An 18093-nucleotide genomic window follows, 5' to 3' on the forward strand; every position below is an offset into this window, starting at 1 on the left:
GTCATATAAGAGCTTATTAATGTATTCAAGTGGTCTCTTTGAGCTAATTTATAAACATGATAATTTCTGAGATCTAAAATAGTCAGCCAATACAAGAAGTGAAGTTATCTGCCACTGCGATACCTGGTTTTTTTCAATATTAAACTTACCCGATAATCATGTAGCTGTCAACTCTGTTGCCCGACAGAATTCTATGGAGGGATACGCCAGCTATCACAATACTAGAAGGGGGTGTTCTAACCAGCGCCACCTGTGGCCAGGTACTCAAGTACTTCTTGTTGACACCTCCTCAATTATTCCTCTGTCGTGCTTCTGACAAGACGTTCTGGGATACGCTTATGTTCTTGGAGTTTTTTCACGACTTTGGTGAAGTATTTCTCTTTGATTTCGGCTGTCTTAACTTAATGGTTTTGATCCTAATAAAGGAACTTTTCATTTTGGGAAATATTTCAGTTTTTTCCTTTAACAATAATATGTTTTAACGATATATATGATTGGGCTCTTCTCTCAGGTTCTAAGTCAAGAGAGAGAGAGAGAGAGAGAGATAGAGACGGAGGGAGAAAGAGGATAAACGTTTCCCTCAAGCCTGCCAGGCGTACGAGTAACGTCGTTATCGTTTTGCTCTTATCCCTAGTCTCTTTAGGGGAAGAAACTAAACGTTTCTAGAGTGATCTAGTGTTTAGTCTCTTTCCAGCCACTGAATTTTCTTTCATTAGATTTTTCTGTTACATTGTAATTCTGTTTTCGCAATTACTAACTTTTGAGAAGGATAGAATTGCGTGTTTCAGGTACAAACCACTTAAAGTTTCGAGTTCAGTGAAATAAGTGCAAACAGAAATCAAAGTGATAAGTGATTAGTGCAAAGTATGTCAGTGTTATGCGTGAGGGTACTTTTGTGCGCGCCAGTCGTCCTCCCAGTCCGGGACCTCTTGCAAGCTCCCAAGCCCAGGGGAGAAGCAATGTCGAAGGGCATAAGGGTTCGGCAGGCCTTGATCGGCGCACAGAAGTATCCTCGGTGGTTGTGGGCGTGTCTTACCGAGACCGTCACTCCCACCCGCAGACGATTGAGCCCTTATTTTGCTCGTCTGCAGAAGAGATTTAGAGGAGAAAATAAAGGCAGAGTTACGCTGGTCTCAGGTCTCAAGACCTCTTAAACGTAAAGTCCAGACCTATGCCAGACGTACGAAGTAAAGTTCAACAACCCGGATGCAGTCATTGGGTTAGCTCTGACTCTCCTCAGTCATCAGTTTGTCGGGCTGAGAGTGCGCCTACACTCCCCCCCCCCTATGCTCGCTCCGCCTGATCGCAGTACCACCTGCCAGGCGTACGATGTTGTGGACTCTACTACAGTCCATGCAAGCACAGCTTTCGGACCTGATGCGTGAGTGTCGTGCTGAGAGTGTTGCACCTCCTCCTCCTCCTGCACCGGTGGTGCACCAACCGCCTGCACCCGTTCAGCCTGTGCTGCACCCGCCTGCACCGGTGGTGCACCAACCGGCTGCACCCGTTCAGCCTGTGCTGCACCCGCCTGCACTCGCTGCACCCAGTCGCAACACCATCTGCCAGGCGTACGATGTTGTGGACTCTACTACAGTCCATGCAAGCACAGCTTTCGGACCTGTTGCGTGAGTGTCGGGCTGAGAGTGTTGCACCTCCACCTGCACCCTTTCAGCCTGTGCTCAACCCGCCTGCACTCGCTGCACCCAGTCGCAGCACCATCTGCCAGGCGTACGATGTTGTGGACTCTACTACAGTCCATGCAAGCACAGCTTTCGGACCTGTTGTATGAGTGTCGGGCTGAGAGTGTTGCACCTCCCCTGCACCCGTTCAGCCTGTGCTCAACCCGCCTGCACTCGCTGCACCCAGTCGCAGCACCATCTGCCAGGCGTACGATGTTGAACCTCTTTCTGTGTTCGCTGTTCCCAGTGTTGTTCAGCCTCAGCCTTCTTTAAGGCAACCTTCGGTTTGGGATCAGGAGGATTACCCCACTCTTCCTCCTCCTCCCCTGGCTGCTCCACCGGTGGTGCAACTCTCGGTGGAGGTACAACCTCTTCCACCTGTGAGTCAGTCTCCTCAGCTGCTGCACCGAGCTCAACCCGTGCACCCTGATCCTGCGCCTCAGACACCTCTGCTTGCGGGAACTTTACCTTGTTCTGCGCAACCTCGGTCTCTTCACGCTCCACTCATACCACAGGAACAGGAACTTTCTGCACCTTCCACTGTTGTTGTTCCAGCTCGTTCTGACTCTGCTGTTCAGCATACCTTACCTCCATTTTCTAACCATGGCAAAAATATGAATCATGAGTTATGAATGTAAGGTAAACATTATGTTGATTTTTAAACCCCATGCAAGCATGCATAAAGCACTCTAGCACTGGTCATGGAATTTCTGAGAAATGTTAAACGCCATGCACACGCTCTGCTTTCCTTACAGCAGGCTCTGCTTACAGCAGGCTCTACTTACTACATGCTCAGCATTCAGCATGCTCTGCATTCAGCATGCTCTGCATACAACATGCTCTGCATACAGCATGCTCTGCATTCAGCATGCTCTGCATACAACATGCTCTACATACAGCATGCTCTGCATACAGCATACTCTGCATTCATCATGCTCTGCATACCTTACCGCATGCTTCTCAACATATCTTGGGTTGTTGCCAACTCACTAGACTGTCAAGCAGTTTCATAACGTTGCCTTCTAGTCTGCTGCTTTTGCACCAGTGAACCCTCACTCAGAGAACTTAGCTTTTCTAGGATAAGGTCCCTGTAGATGAGAAAGTTCTTTTCTCCCTCCTTCTGATATTCCCTTGAGGACTCTGTCATTTGGAGGGAGCCTTTAGCTGCATAACCTCTTATGGACTTTTATTTAAGCATAACATGCTTACAGGGAAGGTAATGGTTCCACTTCAGCCGCTAATCCCGTCTGTTACCACACCTGCTCCCATAGACCTTGAGCTGTGTTGCATGACATGCAGTCCAAGCTTAGTCCTTGTTAGAGGATTTTTGTTTACGGAGTCAATGTGTCACGGGGAAGACGTTCAACAACCAACAGAAGGGACTTGTTGTGACGCAGTGCGGCAACCTCAGCAACCCGTTAAGGAGTTGTCTGTACGACCCAGATAGTCTAGACAGATTCGGGTTGTCACTGTACTTCCTCGCTTGCCCATGATTGTCAGTTTACAGACTGTGCAGCAGTATCATGATCTTGTGTCCGGCTCCGTCAGACGACTGGCTTTTAAGAGCTCCCACAAGTCGTCGCTGTCTGGAGATTTTCAAATGGACTATGGATCTGACCAAGGAACTGGGCCTCCTGGTCAATTTTGAGGAGTCTCAGCTCGTTCCATCCCAGACCATTGTTTCCTTGGGTATGGATCTTCAGAGTCGAGCTTTTCGGACTTGTCTGTCGGCCCCAAGGATCTTCCAAGCCCTAGAATGCATCCAGAGCATGCTGAGAAGGAACCGATGCTTAGTCAGGCAGGGGATGAGTCTAACAGGGACACTTTCATCGCTGGCCCTGTTCATCGAGTTAGGGAGACTCCACCTCCGCCCCCTTCAGTATCATCTAGCTGCTCACTGGATAAAGGACATGACGCTAGAGACGGGCTCAGTTCCTGTTTCCGAAGAGATGAGGTCTACTCTAACGTGGTGGAAGAACAGCATTCTTCTCAAGGAAGGTCTACCTTTGGCTGTTCAGACCCCCGACCACCGTCTCTTCTCGGACGCATCGGACACGGGCTGGGGTGCGACACTGGACGGACAGGAATGCTCGGGAACATGGAATCAGGAGCAAAGGACACTTCACATCTATTGCAAGGAGTTGTTGGCAGTTCATCTGGCCTTGATAAACTTCAAGTCCCTCCAGCTTAACAAGGTGGTGGAGGTGAACTCCGACTACACCACAGCCTTGGCTTACATCTCCAAGCAGAGAGGGACTCATTCGAGGAAGTTGTTCAAGATCGCAAGGGACCTCCTCATTTGGTCAAAGATCGAAAGCTCACGCTGGTAACGAGGCTCATTCAGGGCGATATGAATGTCATGGCAGATCGCCTCAGCCGTAAGGGTCAGGTCTTCCCCACAGAGTGGACCCTTCACAAGAATGTTTGCAGCAGACTTTGGGCCCTGTGGGGTCTGCCAACCATAGTTCTGTTCGCTACCTCGATGACCAAGAAGCTCCTCTTGTATTGTTCTCCGATTCCAGACCCAGCAGCAGTTCGCGTGGATGCCTTTCTGCTGGATTGGTCCCATCTCAACCTGTATGCATTCCCGCCGTTCAAGATTGTCAACAGGGTACTTCAGAAGTTCGCCTCTCACAAAGGGACACGGTTGACGTTGGTTGCTCCCCTCTGACCCGCGAGAGAAGGGTTCACCGAGGTACTGCAATGGCTGGTCGACGTTTCCCAGGACTCTTCCTCCTAGAGTGGACCTTCTGCGTCAACCTCACGTAAAGAAGGTACACCCAAACCTCCACGCTCTTCGTCTGACTGCCTTCAGACTATCGAAAGTCTCTCAAGAACTAGAGGCTTTTCGAAGGAGGCAGCCAGAACGATTGCCAGAGCAAGGACGACATCCACTCTCAGAGTCTATCAGTCTTAATGGGAAGTCTTCCGAAGCTGGTGCAAGGCCAATGCAGTTTTCCTCAACCAGTACCACTGTAACCCAGATTGCTGACTTCCTGTTACATCTAAGGAACGTAAAATCCCTATCAGCTCCTACGATCAAGGGTTACAGAAGTATGTTGGCAGCGGTTTTCCGCCACAGAGGCTTGGATCTTTCCTCCAACAAAGATCTACAGGACCTCCTTAGGTCTTTTGAGACCTCAAAGGAACGTCGGTTGTCCACTCCAGGCTGGAATCTAGACGTGGTCCTAAGGTTCCTAATGTCATCAGGATTTGAACCGTTCCAATCAGCCTCTTTTAAGGACCTCACATTAGAAACTCTTTTCCTCGTGTGCTTAGCAACAGGTAAAAGAGTAAGTGAGATCCACGCCTTCAGCAGGAACATAGGTTTCACATCTGAAACGGCTACATGTTCCTTGCGGCTCGGTTTTTTTGGCTAAAACGAGCTTCCTTCCCGTCCTTGCCCTAAGTCGTTCGAGATCCCAAGCCTGTCCAACATGGTGGGGAACGAACTAGAGAGAGTACTTTGCCCTGTTAGAGCTCTTAAGTACTATTTAAGAAGGTCAAAACCATTACGAGGACAATCAGAAGCCTTATGGTGTGCTATCAAGAAGCCTTCTCTACCAATGTCTAAGAACTCAGTTTCTTACTACATCAGGCTTCTGATTAGAGAAGCAAATTCTCATCTGAAGGAAGAAGACCTTGCTTTGCTGAAGGTAAGGACACATGAAGTGAGAGCTGTGGCTACTTCAGTGGCCTTCAAACAGAACCGTTCTCTGCAGAGTGTTATGGATGCAACCTATTGGAGAAGCAAGTCAGTGTTCGCATCATTCTATCTCAAAGATGTCCAGTCTCTTTACGAGTACTGCTACACCCTGGGTCCATTCGTAGCAACGAATGCAGTAGTAGGCGAGGGCTCAGCCACTACATTCCCATAATTCCATAACTTTTTAACCTTTCTCTTGAATACTTTTTATGGGTTGTTCGGTCGGCTAAGAAGCCTTCCACATCCTTGTTGATTTGGCGGGTGGTCAATTCTTTCTTGAGAAGCGCCGAGGTTAAAGGTTGTGATGAGGTCCTTTAGTATGGGTTGCAGCCCTGTATACTTTAGCACCTTTGGGTTGATTCAGCCTCCAAGAGGAACGCTGCGCTCAGTAAGGAAGACGAACTTAAAAAAGAGACAGAGTAACGGTTCAATTCGACTTCCTTACCAGGTACTTATTATTTCATTGTTATTTGAGATAACTGTTATATGAAATATGGGATACTTAGCTATCCTTTAATCTTGTACACTGGTTTTCACCCACCCCCCTGGGTGTGAATCAGCTACATGATTATCGGGTAAGTTTAATATTGAAAAATGTTATTTTCATTAGTAAAATAAATTTTTGAATATACTTACCCGATAATCATGATTTAATTGACCCTCCCTTCCTCCCCATAGAGAACCAGTGGGACCGAGGAATAATTGAGGAGGTGTCAACAAGAAGTACTTGAGTACCTGGCCACAGGTGGCGCTGGTTAGAACACCCCCTTCTAGTATTGTGATAGCTGGCGTATCCCTCCATAGAATTCTGTCGGGCAACAGAGTTGACAGCTACATGATTATCGGGTAAGTATATTCAAAAATTTATTTTACTAATGAAAATAACATTTTTTTAGCACTTGAGCTACTGGCTATTGCCAAGCCACCTCTTTATTATCAGAGGATCTGTGTGACATGGGTGTACTGACAATTGTTTTGGAGTAATTAATGAATGGGTAATGAAATATTCTTGTATTATTGATGCTGATGTGGCATATTAGATAAAAAAAACTCTTAAAATCAATATATAAGAGAATTTTTTATTAATTAATTTTCTATTCAGTGCTCAAGGTACAAATTGGAGAAAGTCTATATACTCAATATAAAGGTATATTGTCCTAATTCTCAAAAATTGGATATACTGTAAGTCTGGTTGTACACTTATTTATATACATATCCATGATATGTTCACCAAGGAGAAATGGCTCCAGTGAATATGCCTATTTTATTATGTAGCTTTTAGAAATTCTGTTTAGTGAAAAGTATGTTTCAATTTAGGTGATATGGTGATTGTTTTATTAAACTGTCCCATAGGATGGAAGAAGTTAGAAGAGAGTTTATCAGTGATTCTGTATGACTTAGCATTTCTTAAGACAACCTTTCCATGTCACCATTGTTCATCTTTCTTTTTTATATTCAACTTAAAGTATTTAACACATATTGAATAGCTTACCTTGCGTTTATTAGCACTTGCTCATAGTGACTATTTTAAGTTGAGTATAATGGTAGTAAGTCAACGTAAACGAACTATGATACTGTACCCATAATTGTCCGTGAAATGAATAATTCTGTTTGATTTTAATTCTTAATTCTGGTAATGCCTTTAAGAATGAGTGAAATTAATTCGTTAATCATTAAAACTATTTTGTTATATACGGTATTAGTTTTTGAAGATGATTTTTTTTTCCCCAAAGGTAAACCAAACTTGGTTGATATGAAAAATGGAAGCAGCATATTATATAGGACAGATTTCTTCCCTGGGTTGGGATGGATGATGACAAAAGAATTGTGGGACGAACTTGGCCCAAAGTGGCCCAGGTCTTATTGGGATGACTGGGTACGTGCTCCAGAACAACGCAATAATAGGGCCTGTATCCGGCCTGAGGTATCCCGGACACGTACCTTTGGAAAGAAAGGTGTTAGCAAGTAAGTTCAAGTTTTTTCAGTTTCTTCAAGTACAAAAGAAATGTAATTTACCATTTATGAGACATTGAAATTTTATTAGAGGTATATTTCTTTAGATGTATCTTTCATCCAGAACCATAGGAGGTATCTGATGATGATTGATCTGATTTTAGGAAAAAAGTTTCATGCTTAGAATTATATATTTTGATTTAATATTGCATATTAAATTTTTGTTTTATTTCAAGTTTTTTCTTTGCATTTGAGAAGTGAGCTTTTCTTAACCCTTTTACCCCCAAAGGACGTACTGGTACGTTTCACAAAAGCCATCCCTTTACCCCCATGGACGTACCGGTACGTCCTTGCAAAAAAATGCTATAAAAATTATTTTTTCCATATTTTTGATAATTTTTTGAGAAAATTCAGACATTTTCCAAGAGAATGAGACGAACTTGACCTCTCTATGACAAAAATTAAGGCTGTTAGAGCAATTTAAAAGAAATATACACCTAAATGTGCTGGGAAAAAAGTAACCCCTTGGGGGTTAAGGGTTGGAAATTTCCAAAAAGCCTGGGGTAAAAGGGTTAACCTATGGTGATAAATCCGCAAACACGTCTCTAATACTAACATTATTTGTGATCATCATCTTTTGAGTAAGAACATTGATATGCACAATATATTATGCAAATTAACTAGATCTGCTGCTCCTAGTAGGTTTGTATATGTGCATACGGTTTACTTAGGTTCCCAGTGGTTAGCTATCTTATTTCTTAGGTGTCTGTTGATGAGATGAAAACTGAAAAGTTTTTTTCAACTCTGGATTTGTCATGATAGCTTTTTTTTTTCTTTTTTCTCATTTTATCATGAATGCATTTCCAAAGTTGATTCTTTTCAGCAATGTGAGCATCAGTGTAAAACATTTTGATTCAGTTTTACGCATGAGTAATGCAAGGTTTTTTACCACTGGATTGGAGGTATTTTCAGAATCTGTTTTGAAAGTACTCTTCTGTTTTCATTTTCGCAGCTCAAATTTGGAATTTTGAAGAATATTTTGTCTGAAATTTAGGGCATTTTTTTCATTTTTCATAACTAAAAACTGGTAAGCATTAAGTTTTCGTATTTTTTTTTTTGGGGGGGGGTTAGTTTTACTAATTGCAGACATTTAGTTTAAATGCTAAGTAATGGATAAGGGATCTATGATTAGGTGTTAAATCCTAAGAAATGGATAAGGGATCTATGATTAGGTGTTTAAAATCAGAATGTGACAACTGGGTGCAGCTATTTTACCATGTTTGTTCTGACTAAGCTGTATTGGAGCAAGCCGATTTGTTGCTGGGCATTTGTGTTAGTATTAATTTGCTCAAATGAGAGGTGTTGGGTATTGTTGTAGCTATAATTTTCTAGTGTTCAATATTGAAAGTACGTATTTGGGATTAATTTTTTATTGAATTTCTTTAGATTACTGTTAACTTGTAGACCTTCACAAGAATTTAATATTGGATACCTGCAGGAGGAAGTACTTAATGTTAAATCTACTCTTCACTTTTGTCTTTAGTCGTAGAAAGTGAATGATGGCTATTGTTGCTATTGATGATGTATGTGAATAAGTAAGAAATTCTTATTGGAGAGGGAAAGGGTGACTGCTGCAACTGGTTTATGGCTAAACTGTGTGTAAATCCACACACTCTCTGCATTTCTTGTAGGGGAAAGGATTCTTTGCAATCATCCCCATATATCTAGTGTAGGTTGTGGCCCTCTGTACAGTAGCAACCTTATGGTTTGAAGAGGAGGAAGAGAGCCAACCCTTCTCCACAGTTGGGCTTGGTAACACCCAAGACAACACCAAGGAAGTTTATCACCTCTTTCCTTCTCTCATTAAGTGCTTATGCTACCGTGGTTTCTGTGCACATTTTCTTTTCTTTGTCTCTGTTGATATTTAGCAGGAGCAAGAAGATCTTGAATTTGTGTCAACAGGTTTTTTTAGACTCTAATGGTGTGGAGAGCATCCCAGTGATTGTCGCTCCCCAACTAAAATTGGAAAATCTTCTGTTACTGAGTAAACTGCCGACAACTACTGTGACCTCCTTTGGTCTGGCAGGTAAGGCCTGTATGTCTTTTTTTGAGGAAGTTAGTAACTAAGGCTACCTTGTCCCAGATGACCCCAGTGCCAGTATCTCCCATGGTGATGTCAATAATTTCAGGTGTGGGTGCCGTGATAGTGAAACTAGTGCCATTGACCCCAGTTGTGAAACTCCCTTTGATCTCCAAGCCCGAAAGGACTGTCGAGGCCTGCTCCCTTGAAAGTGTGCCAGTGCCATTGAAAAAGAAGGCTCTAGCATGAGTTGGTACCTCTACCAAAGTTGGGCGTATGCTGGCTTTGGTGCCGAAGTTACCATTACGTATTGTCCTGGTGCATGGCATCACCCTGATCCATAGTTTGGGGACCTGTATCCCTCTCCCGCTCTGCGCTTATAGTCCAGGCTTTTTGTATTTGTTGCAAGACCTAGTGAGTATGCCTACCACTTCCCCTGTGTCTCCCAGTGTTGTGGTTCCTGTCGGAGCAACCAGTGCGGTTTCTTCCCTCGGGGAGCTTCGTTGTTGATGGTTGCTCAGACCTCAACTCATTTGCTTTGAAAAAAAACGATTGCGTTCCCATTCCTGTTCTGCCTCCTCTTCTACTTTTGATCTTGATTCTGACTCTGCTTATAAGAACATGTTGAAGAGTCCCAGGAAAGTCAGTGGTATCCATAAGGAGAGGGTTCGTAATGAGACCTCTTCTCTTTCAGAAAGGATAAGCGACACCTGATTGGTTCTTGCCCACGTGGGGTCTGGAGTCGGTGCCTAGTGAGGGTTACCTAGGCTAACCCGGTGGTATGGCCCCATGCACCTTCTGTCGGCCATATGTTGCAAGAGTTTGGGTATCCTCCTTCACTTTTTCTACCTGGATGGTGGACTGCTGCTCTCTTCTCTTATTGCTGTACTTCATTACCCCGTGTTGAGAAGATGGTACTGCTCAAAGTTGTCGTTGAACGCTTGAGTGTAGTTTATTGCCATGGGCCGACGGTGGTACCGCCTTCCCACCCTGATCAACATAGGGAAGAGTACAGGTTACATCTTTTGCTGACGTGATCATTGACAGAGATTGTGCTCTTGCTGTTGACGACTACATGAGTCCGTCATCAGCCCCGTGTACATTACTGGAACTTTACCTGGGTCAGAACACTTGTATTTGTGGGGGCCGTTGAATGAGTTGCCATCGCAGCCTGTCACACCCTCTACTCCTATTGGATATGAGGTTACTCTGGATTCGTCTGCCCCATCCAGTAACAAAGGCAGAAATTCCAGAATCAAAGTGTTCCTTTATGGACGTTCATGTACTCGTTCGTTAGTGCATTGGACTGGATGAGGCAACCTTGGCTCTGCCTTCAGGGAGAAATTTGGTTATTGATCAGCACTTCAGTGCCCCTCAAGGGTCAAGACCATCTGTGGACATTCTTTCGTTAGATCTGCCTAGTTGACATTCAAATTTGTTGATCTAAGAACTCTTTCAGTTGGTCAAACAAGATATTTTCCCCTGCACTCTTGAGGTACAAAAGGCTCTATGTGCCATAGAAGGGTACGTCATCATTTCTTCTGGTTATGTGTTCACTAATAGGAGTCCTTTCCTTGACAAGTAGGATGGGAGAATGTATACCAACTTTGGAATGTATACCAAACCATTAATCATCATATGCCAGGTATTACATTCAGGATTGCCCTCATCTTCCAGCGAAATGATTCCTCTTTTTGACCTCATACCAACCTTCTTTGTAGAGGCTATCCCCTACCAACCTACTTATTCTTATGATGGACAGATGGGGGTTGCTGGAGTCATCTCTTTTGCCTCTATACGTAATCAGGTAGAGTGACACTTCCAATGAAGAAAAAGACCCCCCTACTAGTTTGATTCCTGGGGAACTTCTGACCCACCAATAAGTGAGTATTGCTATTTTAAAGACCAAAAGGTTTGTACAGTATATGCATAAGAACAAATAGAATTTTTTAAAAATAATGTGTAATTATTCTAGCTGCAGTATATCTTACAAACCTGAGTCCTTTAAATTTAAGCTTTCTACCTGAACTACCCTTCTGTCTAGATCCGAAGTGCGAAAGTGAAGTGTCTTCAACAGGCAGGGCAGGGATACCCACCCGTCATTAACTACCTCATTAACGAATGCATCAGCAGTTCCATATCTGCTGAAGACATACCCTATTTTAAAGGACCCGCGGTTGTATAGCTAAGAAATACATGCTACTATATTTTTAAAATTAGATTATTTGGATTTATTAGATTGACTAGTTCTTTCCTTCACTGTAATTCCAATATTTTTGGGGGGTTAGGTAGCAGACTCACAGTCCACTTGTTGAATCATTTTTACTCTTAGAAGCTATAGTTTCTTTATATTTCTCTACCAGTAGCTCTTAGCTCCAACTGGTACTATCGGTTCTCTTTTTATTACCTTTGGTGTTAAAAGCAAGGATTCTGTGATGAAATAAATTTGATGTTTTAAACTGTTTTAAATCACCAACCCATTTGAACAGAGGATTATCTTTGTGCTTTTTCTAAGGAGTAAAGTATTATGTATTCACAAAGGCACACAATTACGCATTGTTAAAAGTAATGGTTTTGTAATGAGAACTTAATTTTGTTTCAAGAAATAAAATTTCAAGACAGGGTAGGGCAAAAAATTCTGGGGGGGATTATTTATCCTTCAAGTATTACGACAGTTATCAAGCAGCATCTTTTGTGGATGTTGGTGACCAAATTTTCGCTTCCTTTGTGTAGCGTTTTGTTTTCTCGTAATTGTTGTTTGTCTAAGGTAAGAAACCATTCAATTCCTTTTTTGAATTTTTATTTTTGTGTATAGAAGTGAACTTGATTGGGACTGAAATGTTTTTTAGAATATTTAACAGGTATTGAGTAACTTTAGCCATTAAGAGTGGTCAGGTTGTTTTCACTTACTGTATACAATTTCCTTTATGTAAAACACTAGTTATATTGGTAGCCTATTGAGTTGATATTTTTCTATAACAAACTTATTTTTGTCTTTCATTTTTCAGTGGCCTATTTTATGAAAAGTACTTAAAGCAGATCCACCTCAATGAAGTCTTTGTTCCTTTCACAAAGCTGAATCTCACTTATCTAATAAAGGTTTGTAAAGTATTTTGATTCTAATAAATTTAATAGTGATAGCTCCTAAGGTGCAGTGTTAATCTGCATAATTTTGGAGAAAAATAATTATTGCCTTTGTCTATTCATTTTATTTGTTTCTTCATTTCATATGATGCCTAGTTATTAACTTGTATGATCATTCTCTAATTCTTTGTAGTGTTTCTCATAATTGTGAAATTTTCTTTTCTATATAGTTTCTTTCTTTATGGTTATCAATGTTTAAGAAAATATATTAGCTAAGTATACATAAATACACATACCAAGGCACTTCCCCCAGTTTTGAGGGGTAGCCGACATCAAACAAAGGAAACAAAAAAGGGGACCTCTCCTCCCTACGTTCCTCCCACCCTGGCAAGGGACTCAACCGAGTTCGGCTGGTACTGCTAGGGTGCCACAGCCCACCCTCCCCTGTTATTCACCACAGAGGAAGCTTCATAACGCTGAATCCCCTACTGCTGCTACCTCCGCGGTCATCCAAGGCACCGGAGGAAGCAGCAGGGCCTACCGGAACTGCGTCACAATCACTCGCCATTTATTCCTATTTCTAGCACGTTCTCTTGCCTCTCTCACATCTATCCTCTTATCATCTAGAGCTTTCTTCACTCAATCCATCCACTCAAACCTTGGCCTCCCTCTTGTACTTCTCCCATCAACTCTTGCATTCATCACCTTCTTTAGCAGACAGCCATTTTCCATTCTCTCAACATGGCCAAACCACCTCAACACACTCATATTCACTCTAGCTGCTCACTCATTTCTTAGACCCGTTCGCACCCTCACTACTTTGTTCTTAACCCTATCTACTCGAAATACACCAGCCATACTCCTTAGGCACTTCATCTCAAACACATTCAATTTCTGTCTCTCCGTCACTTTTCTTCCCCTCAACTCCTATCCATACATCACAGTTGGTAAAATCACTTTCTCATACAGAACTCTATTTCGATACATGCCCAACCCTGTATTTTTTACTACTCCCTTAACTGCCGCCAACACTTTGCATCCTTCATTCACTCTCTGACGTACATCTGCTTCCACTCCACCATTTGCTGCAACAACAGACCCCAAGTACTTAAACTGATCCACCTCCTCCAGTAACACTCCATTCAACATGACATTGAACCTTGCATCACCTTCCTTTCTTGTACATCTTATAACCTTACTCTTACCCACATTAACTCAACTTTGTTCTCTCACACACCCTTCCTAATTCTGTACCTAATCGGCCAACATTCTTTTCCGCGTCTGCAACCAGTACAGTATCATCCGCAAACAACATCTGATTTACCTCCCATTCATGGTCATTCTCATCTACCAGTTTCAATCCTCGTCCAAGCTCTCGAGCATTCACCTCTCTCACCCCTCCATCAACATACAAGTTAAACAACCACGGTGACATCACACATCCCTGTCTCAGCCCCACTCACCGGAAACCAATCGCTCACTTCATTTACTACTTTTGTAGAAACTTTTCACTGCTTGCAACAACCTTCCACCAACTCCATATAACCTCATCACATTCCACATTGCTTCCCTATCAACTCTATCATACGCTTTCTCCAGATCCATAAATGCAACATACACCTCCTTACCTTATGCTAAATATTTCTCGCATATCTGCCTAATTGTAAAAATCTGATTCATACATCCCCTACCTCTTCTAAAACCACCCTGTACTTCTAAGATTGCATTCTCTGTTTTATCCTTAATCCTATTAATCAGTACTCTACCATACATTTTTCCAACTACACTCAGCAAACTAATACCCCTTGAATTACAACACTCATGCACATCTCCCTTACCCTTATATAGTGGTACAATACACACACAAACCCAATCTACTGGTAAGAGTATGAAAGAATAAAGTGAAAGTGAAATTCAATGAATAAAAGTCCATGGACTACATAAAAACTAAATTTACAGATAGTGAGGGTGTACATATCTTCCATGGGTAATAAGGCGGAGTCATAAATAAAAAATCATAAACACACAGTCCTAGATTCAAGGCTAGGTTGTCAGTTAAGTTTTCATCAATACTTTCCTTCACCAATTCATTAACTCCTTTCGTGCAGTATGTTGTTTAGGAAAAGGTGTCCAGTATAAACTATTTCCTTTTGTTACTGAAAAAGTTCTATATTGTACTAGTTTTTAAAGCTGAATCATGAATTTATTATATATTGGATTTGATATTACATTATTATTGTAACTGGATTATGATTTAGTAGTTGAAGGAGATCACTATGTTATACTGTTTTTCAATATTAAACTTAGCCGGTAATTATATAAGCTGCAGCTCTGCTGCCCGACAGAAAAACTCTACGCTCGAAATCCGCCAGCGATCGCTATGCAGGTAGGGGGTGTACTTCAACAGCGCCATCTGTCGAGCAGGTACTCAGTACTCAATGTAAACACAGAACTCAATTTTCTCTCTGTCGTGCCACCGGCAAGACCTACTAAATTCGCTGTTGCTTACTGGATTGGTTTTCACATATTTTGGTGAAGTACACATTTCTAGTTTTGAGCTTTCGCTTTGCAGACGTTATCTTCAATACATCCTTGCATTCTTTTGTTGATTTTGGATTTTTTGTTGACGACTTTGGATAGATTTTGAATTCCCCTTTGACTAATTCAAAATGGCTGACCCTTCTCAAGTCCCTAAGTTCAGGAAATGTAATGCTAGGGACTGTTCAAGGCTTCTTCCGAAGGCCTCTATCGATCCTCACACCGTTTGTTCCAATTGTCGGGATAAGACCTGTCAATTGGAAGATCGATGTGAGGAATGCGTTGGGCTTTCGGAATTCGATTTCATCGAATTCCAGAAATACACACGTAGGCTAGAGAGAGATAGAGTCAGGAGAAGTTCATCTCGCTCCGTTGAATTTTCCTCTCCTCATGCCCCACAACCTATTCCTTCCCCTGTAGTGGTTGCTCCTGATCCCCCTTCTAGCACTCAACAACCTTCGATGGCAGATATGATGCGTGCCATCCAGGCTCTGGGTGAGAGAGTCGAGTCATTGGCGAGTGATCGTAACCAACTCATGGCAGATGTCAAGGAGTTGAAGTGTAAGAGTGCAGTGGGTAGTGACAAAGTGAGTGGTAGTGTTGTGGAAAGTGTTGTAGATAGTGTTGCGCTTGAGGGTTCGTCTGTTCGAGCCTGTCGTCCTCCCAGTCCGGGACCTCTTGCAAGCTCCCAAGCCCAGGGGAGAAGCAATGTCGTACGACCAAAGGGTTCGAGAGGCTTTAATCAGCGAACAGACGTTCCCTCCGTGGTTTCGGGCGTATCTAACCAAGATCGCCCCACCCACACGAAGACGAGAGAGCCCATTTATTCCTCGTCTGCGGAAGAGGTTTCTCGAAAGAAACCATGGACCAAGGTCTCGCGGCCTCTTAAGCGCAAGTCGGTCCCTTCCGCGCAAGTCCAACGGCCCAGTTGTAGCCACTGGGTCAGTTCGGACTCGCTGCAGTCTTCCGATGACTGCTCACCTCCTAAGAGAGGCAAAGCGGTACCGCATCAGGCAGTAACACCGTCTGTTGCCGCACCTGCTACTGTAGACCCTAAGTGGTCTTTACTGCAGACCATGCAGTCACAGTTAACGTCATTGATGCAGGACTTTCGTGCGGAGAAGGTTGACGCTGCACCAACCTCTAGCCTACAACCACCCACGGTTGTGCGTCCAGTGGACGCTGAGGCTACCTTCTCCCGCACTCCAGCTGTGAGAGTCCCGCCACCCATGCGTTCCAGTGTACCCTGCCAGCCGCATGTTGACGTTCAGCGACGCACGGAACCTTCCGTTGACGTTCGCGAGTTACAACAACAACCTAAGTTGTTTTGTTTTGACGCGGTGCGTCAACCTCTGCAACCCAGTGTGGTTACCTCTACTCGCCCACAGCAGACTAGACAGTCTGGAGTAGACGCTTTGCGTCCCCGCGCTGCTATGGTTGTTGCCAGTTCACAGACTGGGCAACAGTTCCATGACGTTGCGTCCGGTTCAGTCACGCGTGCACCCGTGCTGCCGGACTCAGCTGACCAGCCGATTCCTACTCCTTTGCCGCTTCCTCCTCAGTTTTCAGATGATGGACTCTCTGATGATGACGACGCTGCACACATTGACGACCCGCATACGGACATCGACGAACCCAAGACCACGCAACCCTCCTTGGACTTTAGGAAAGTTCTTGCACTGTTCAGGGAGATGTATCCTGATCAGTTTGTATCTGCGGCCTCACGCTCTCCTCCATCTGAGTTCGCTTTAGGCACGCAGTCATCCGCGCCTGCCTTTACGAAACTCGTCCTCGCCCGCTCGTCTAAGAGAGCTTTACGAGTGTTGGGAGAATGGGTGCAGTCCAAAAAGAACCTTGGGAAGACAGCATTTACGTTTCCCCCTGCGAGACTCTCTTCCAGATAGAGCGTCTGGTATGCCACGGGAGAAGTTCTCGGCTTGGGAGTTCCTGCCTCTGCCCAGGGCGACTTCTCAAGTCTAGTAGACTCTCCCCGCAGGCTAGCCATGAGACGCTCTAAGATATGTTGGTCTCCTTCAGACTTAGACCATCTGTTGAAAGGAGTGTTCAGAGCCTTCGAGGTTTTTAACTTTTTGGATTGGTGTTTGGGAGCGTTGAGCAGGAAGATCTCCCCTTCTGACAAGGAAACTTCCTTGCTCATTATGTCCTGCATGGACAAGGCCATAAGTGACGGATCCAGTGAGCTTGCGGCTTCGTTCGTTTCCGGGGTCCTCAAGAAACGGGAAAACCTTTGCTCGTTCCTGTCGGCTGGAGTAACACCGTGTCAGAGATCGGAACTTCTTTTTGCTCCTCTCTCAAAGTGCCTCTTCCCAGAGGAATTGATAAAGGAGATTGCTACCTCCTTGATTCAGAAGGACACCCATGACCTGGTTGCGTCCTCTGCCCGCAAAGCCACCCCTTTGCCCTCTGTGCCTAGACCCAGGATGGACACTCCAGCGTCCATATTCATTCCGCCCTTTCGTGGCAGAGCCTCCAGCAGAGGAGGTGCTCGTGCCGAAGGGAGACGTGGGAAGAAGAAAGGTACCAAGTCCTTTAAAGGCAGAGTCTGACTGCCACCTTCTTCAGACAGCAGTGGGAGCCAGACTCAAGAACTTCTGGCAGATCTGGGAAAAAAGGGGCGCAGATGCGCAATCTGTGAAGTTGCTAAGAGAAGGGTACAAGATCCCGTTTGTCCGCAAACCCCCTCTAGCAACGTCTCCCATCGATCTCTCTCCCAGGTACAAAGAGGAAGACAAGAGGCTAGCCTTGAAGCAGGAAGTGTCTCTCTTGCTACAAAAGGGAGCTGTAGTCAAAGTCCGGGACCATCAATCCCCGGGCTTCTACAACCGTCTCTTCTTAGTGGTAAAGAAGACAGGAGGGTGGAGGCCGGTGCTAGACGTCAGTGCGCTGAATGTCTTTGTCACAAAGCAGACGTTCGCCATGGAGACCACGAAGTCAGTTCTAGCAGCGGTCAGAAAGGAAGACTGGATGGTCTCTTTAGACCTAAGGGACGCATACTTTCACGTCCCCATCCACCCAGAATCCCAGCCTTTTCT

At 44.1% G+C, this 18093-nt stretch overlaps 1 protein-coding gene across 5 annotated transcripts in view; it reads left to right on the top strand.

Moving 5' to 3' along the window:
- The window catches only part of Mgat1 (alpha-1,3-mannosyl-glycoprotein 2-beta-N-acetylglucosaminyltransferase), a 122968-nt gene that overhangs the window by 79541 nt on the left and 25334 nt on the right, over positions 1-18093 (top strand). For all 5 annotated transcript variants that reach the window (XM_068364589.1, XM_068364587.1, XM_068364588.1 and 2 more), the window contains 2 exons: positions 7119-7350; positions 12427-12517. In XM_068364589.1, coding sequence (XP_068220690.1) covers positions 7119-7350; positions 12427-12517 — 323 coding nt within the window. The remainder of the gene's footprint in view (positions 1-7118; positions 7351-12426; positions 12518-18093) is intronic.

Source organism: Palaemon carinicauda, chromosome 41, assembly GCF_036898095.1.
Source record: "Palaemon carinicauda isolate YSFRI2023 chromosome 41, ASM3689809v2, whole genome shotgun sequence".
In the NCBI taxonomy this organism is placed as follows: domain Eukaryota; kingdom Metazoa; phylum Arthropoda; class Malacostraca; order Decapoda; family Palaemonidae; genus Palaemon; species Palaemon carinicauda.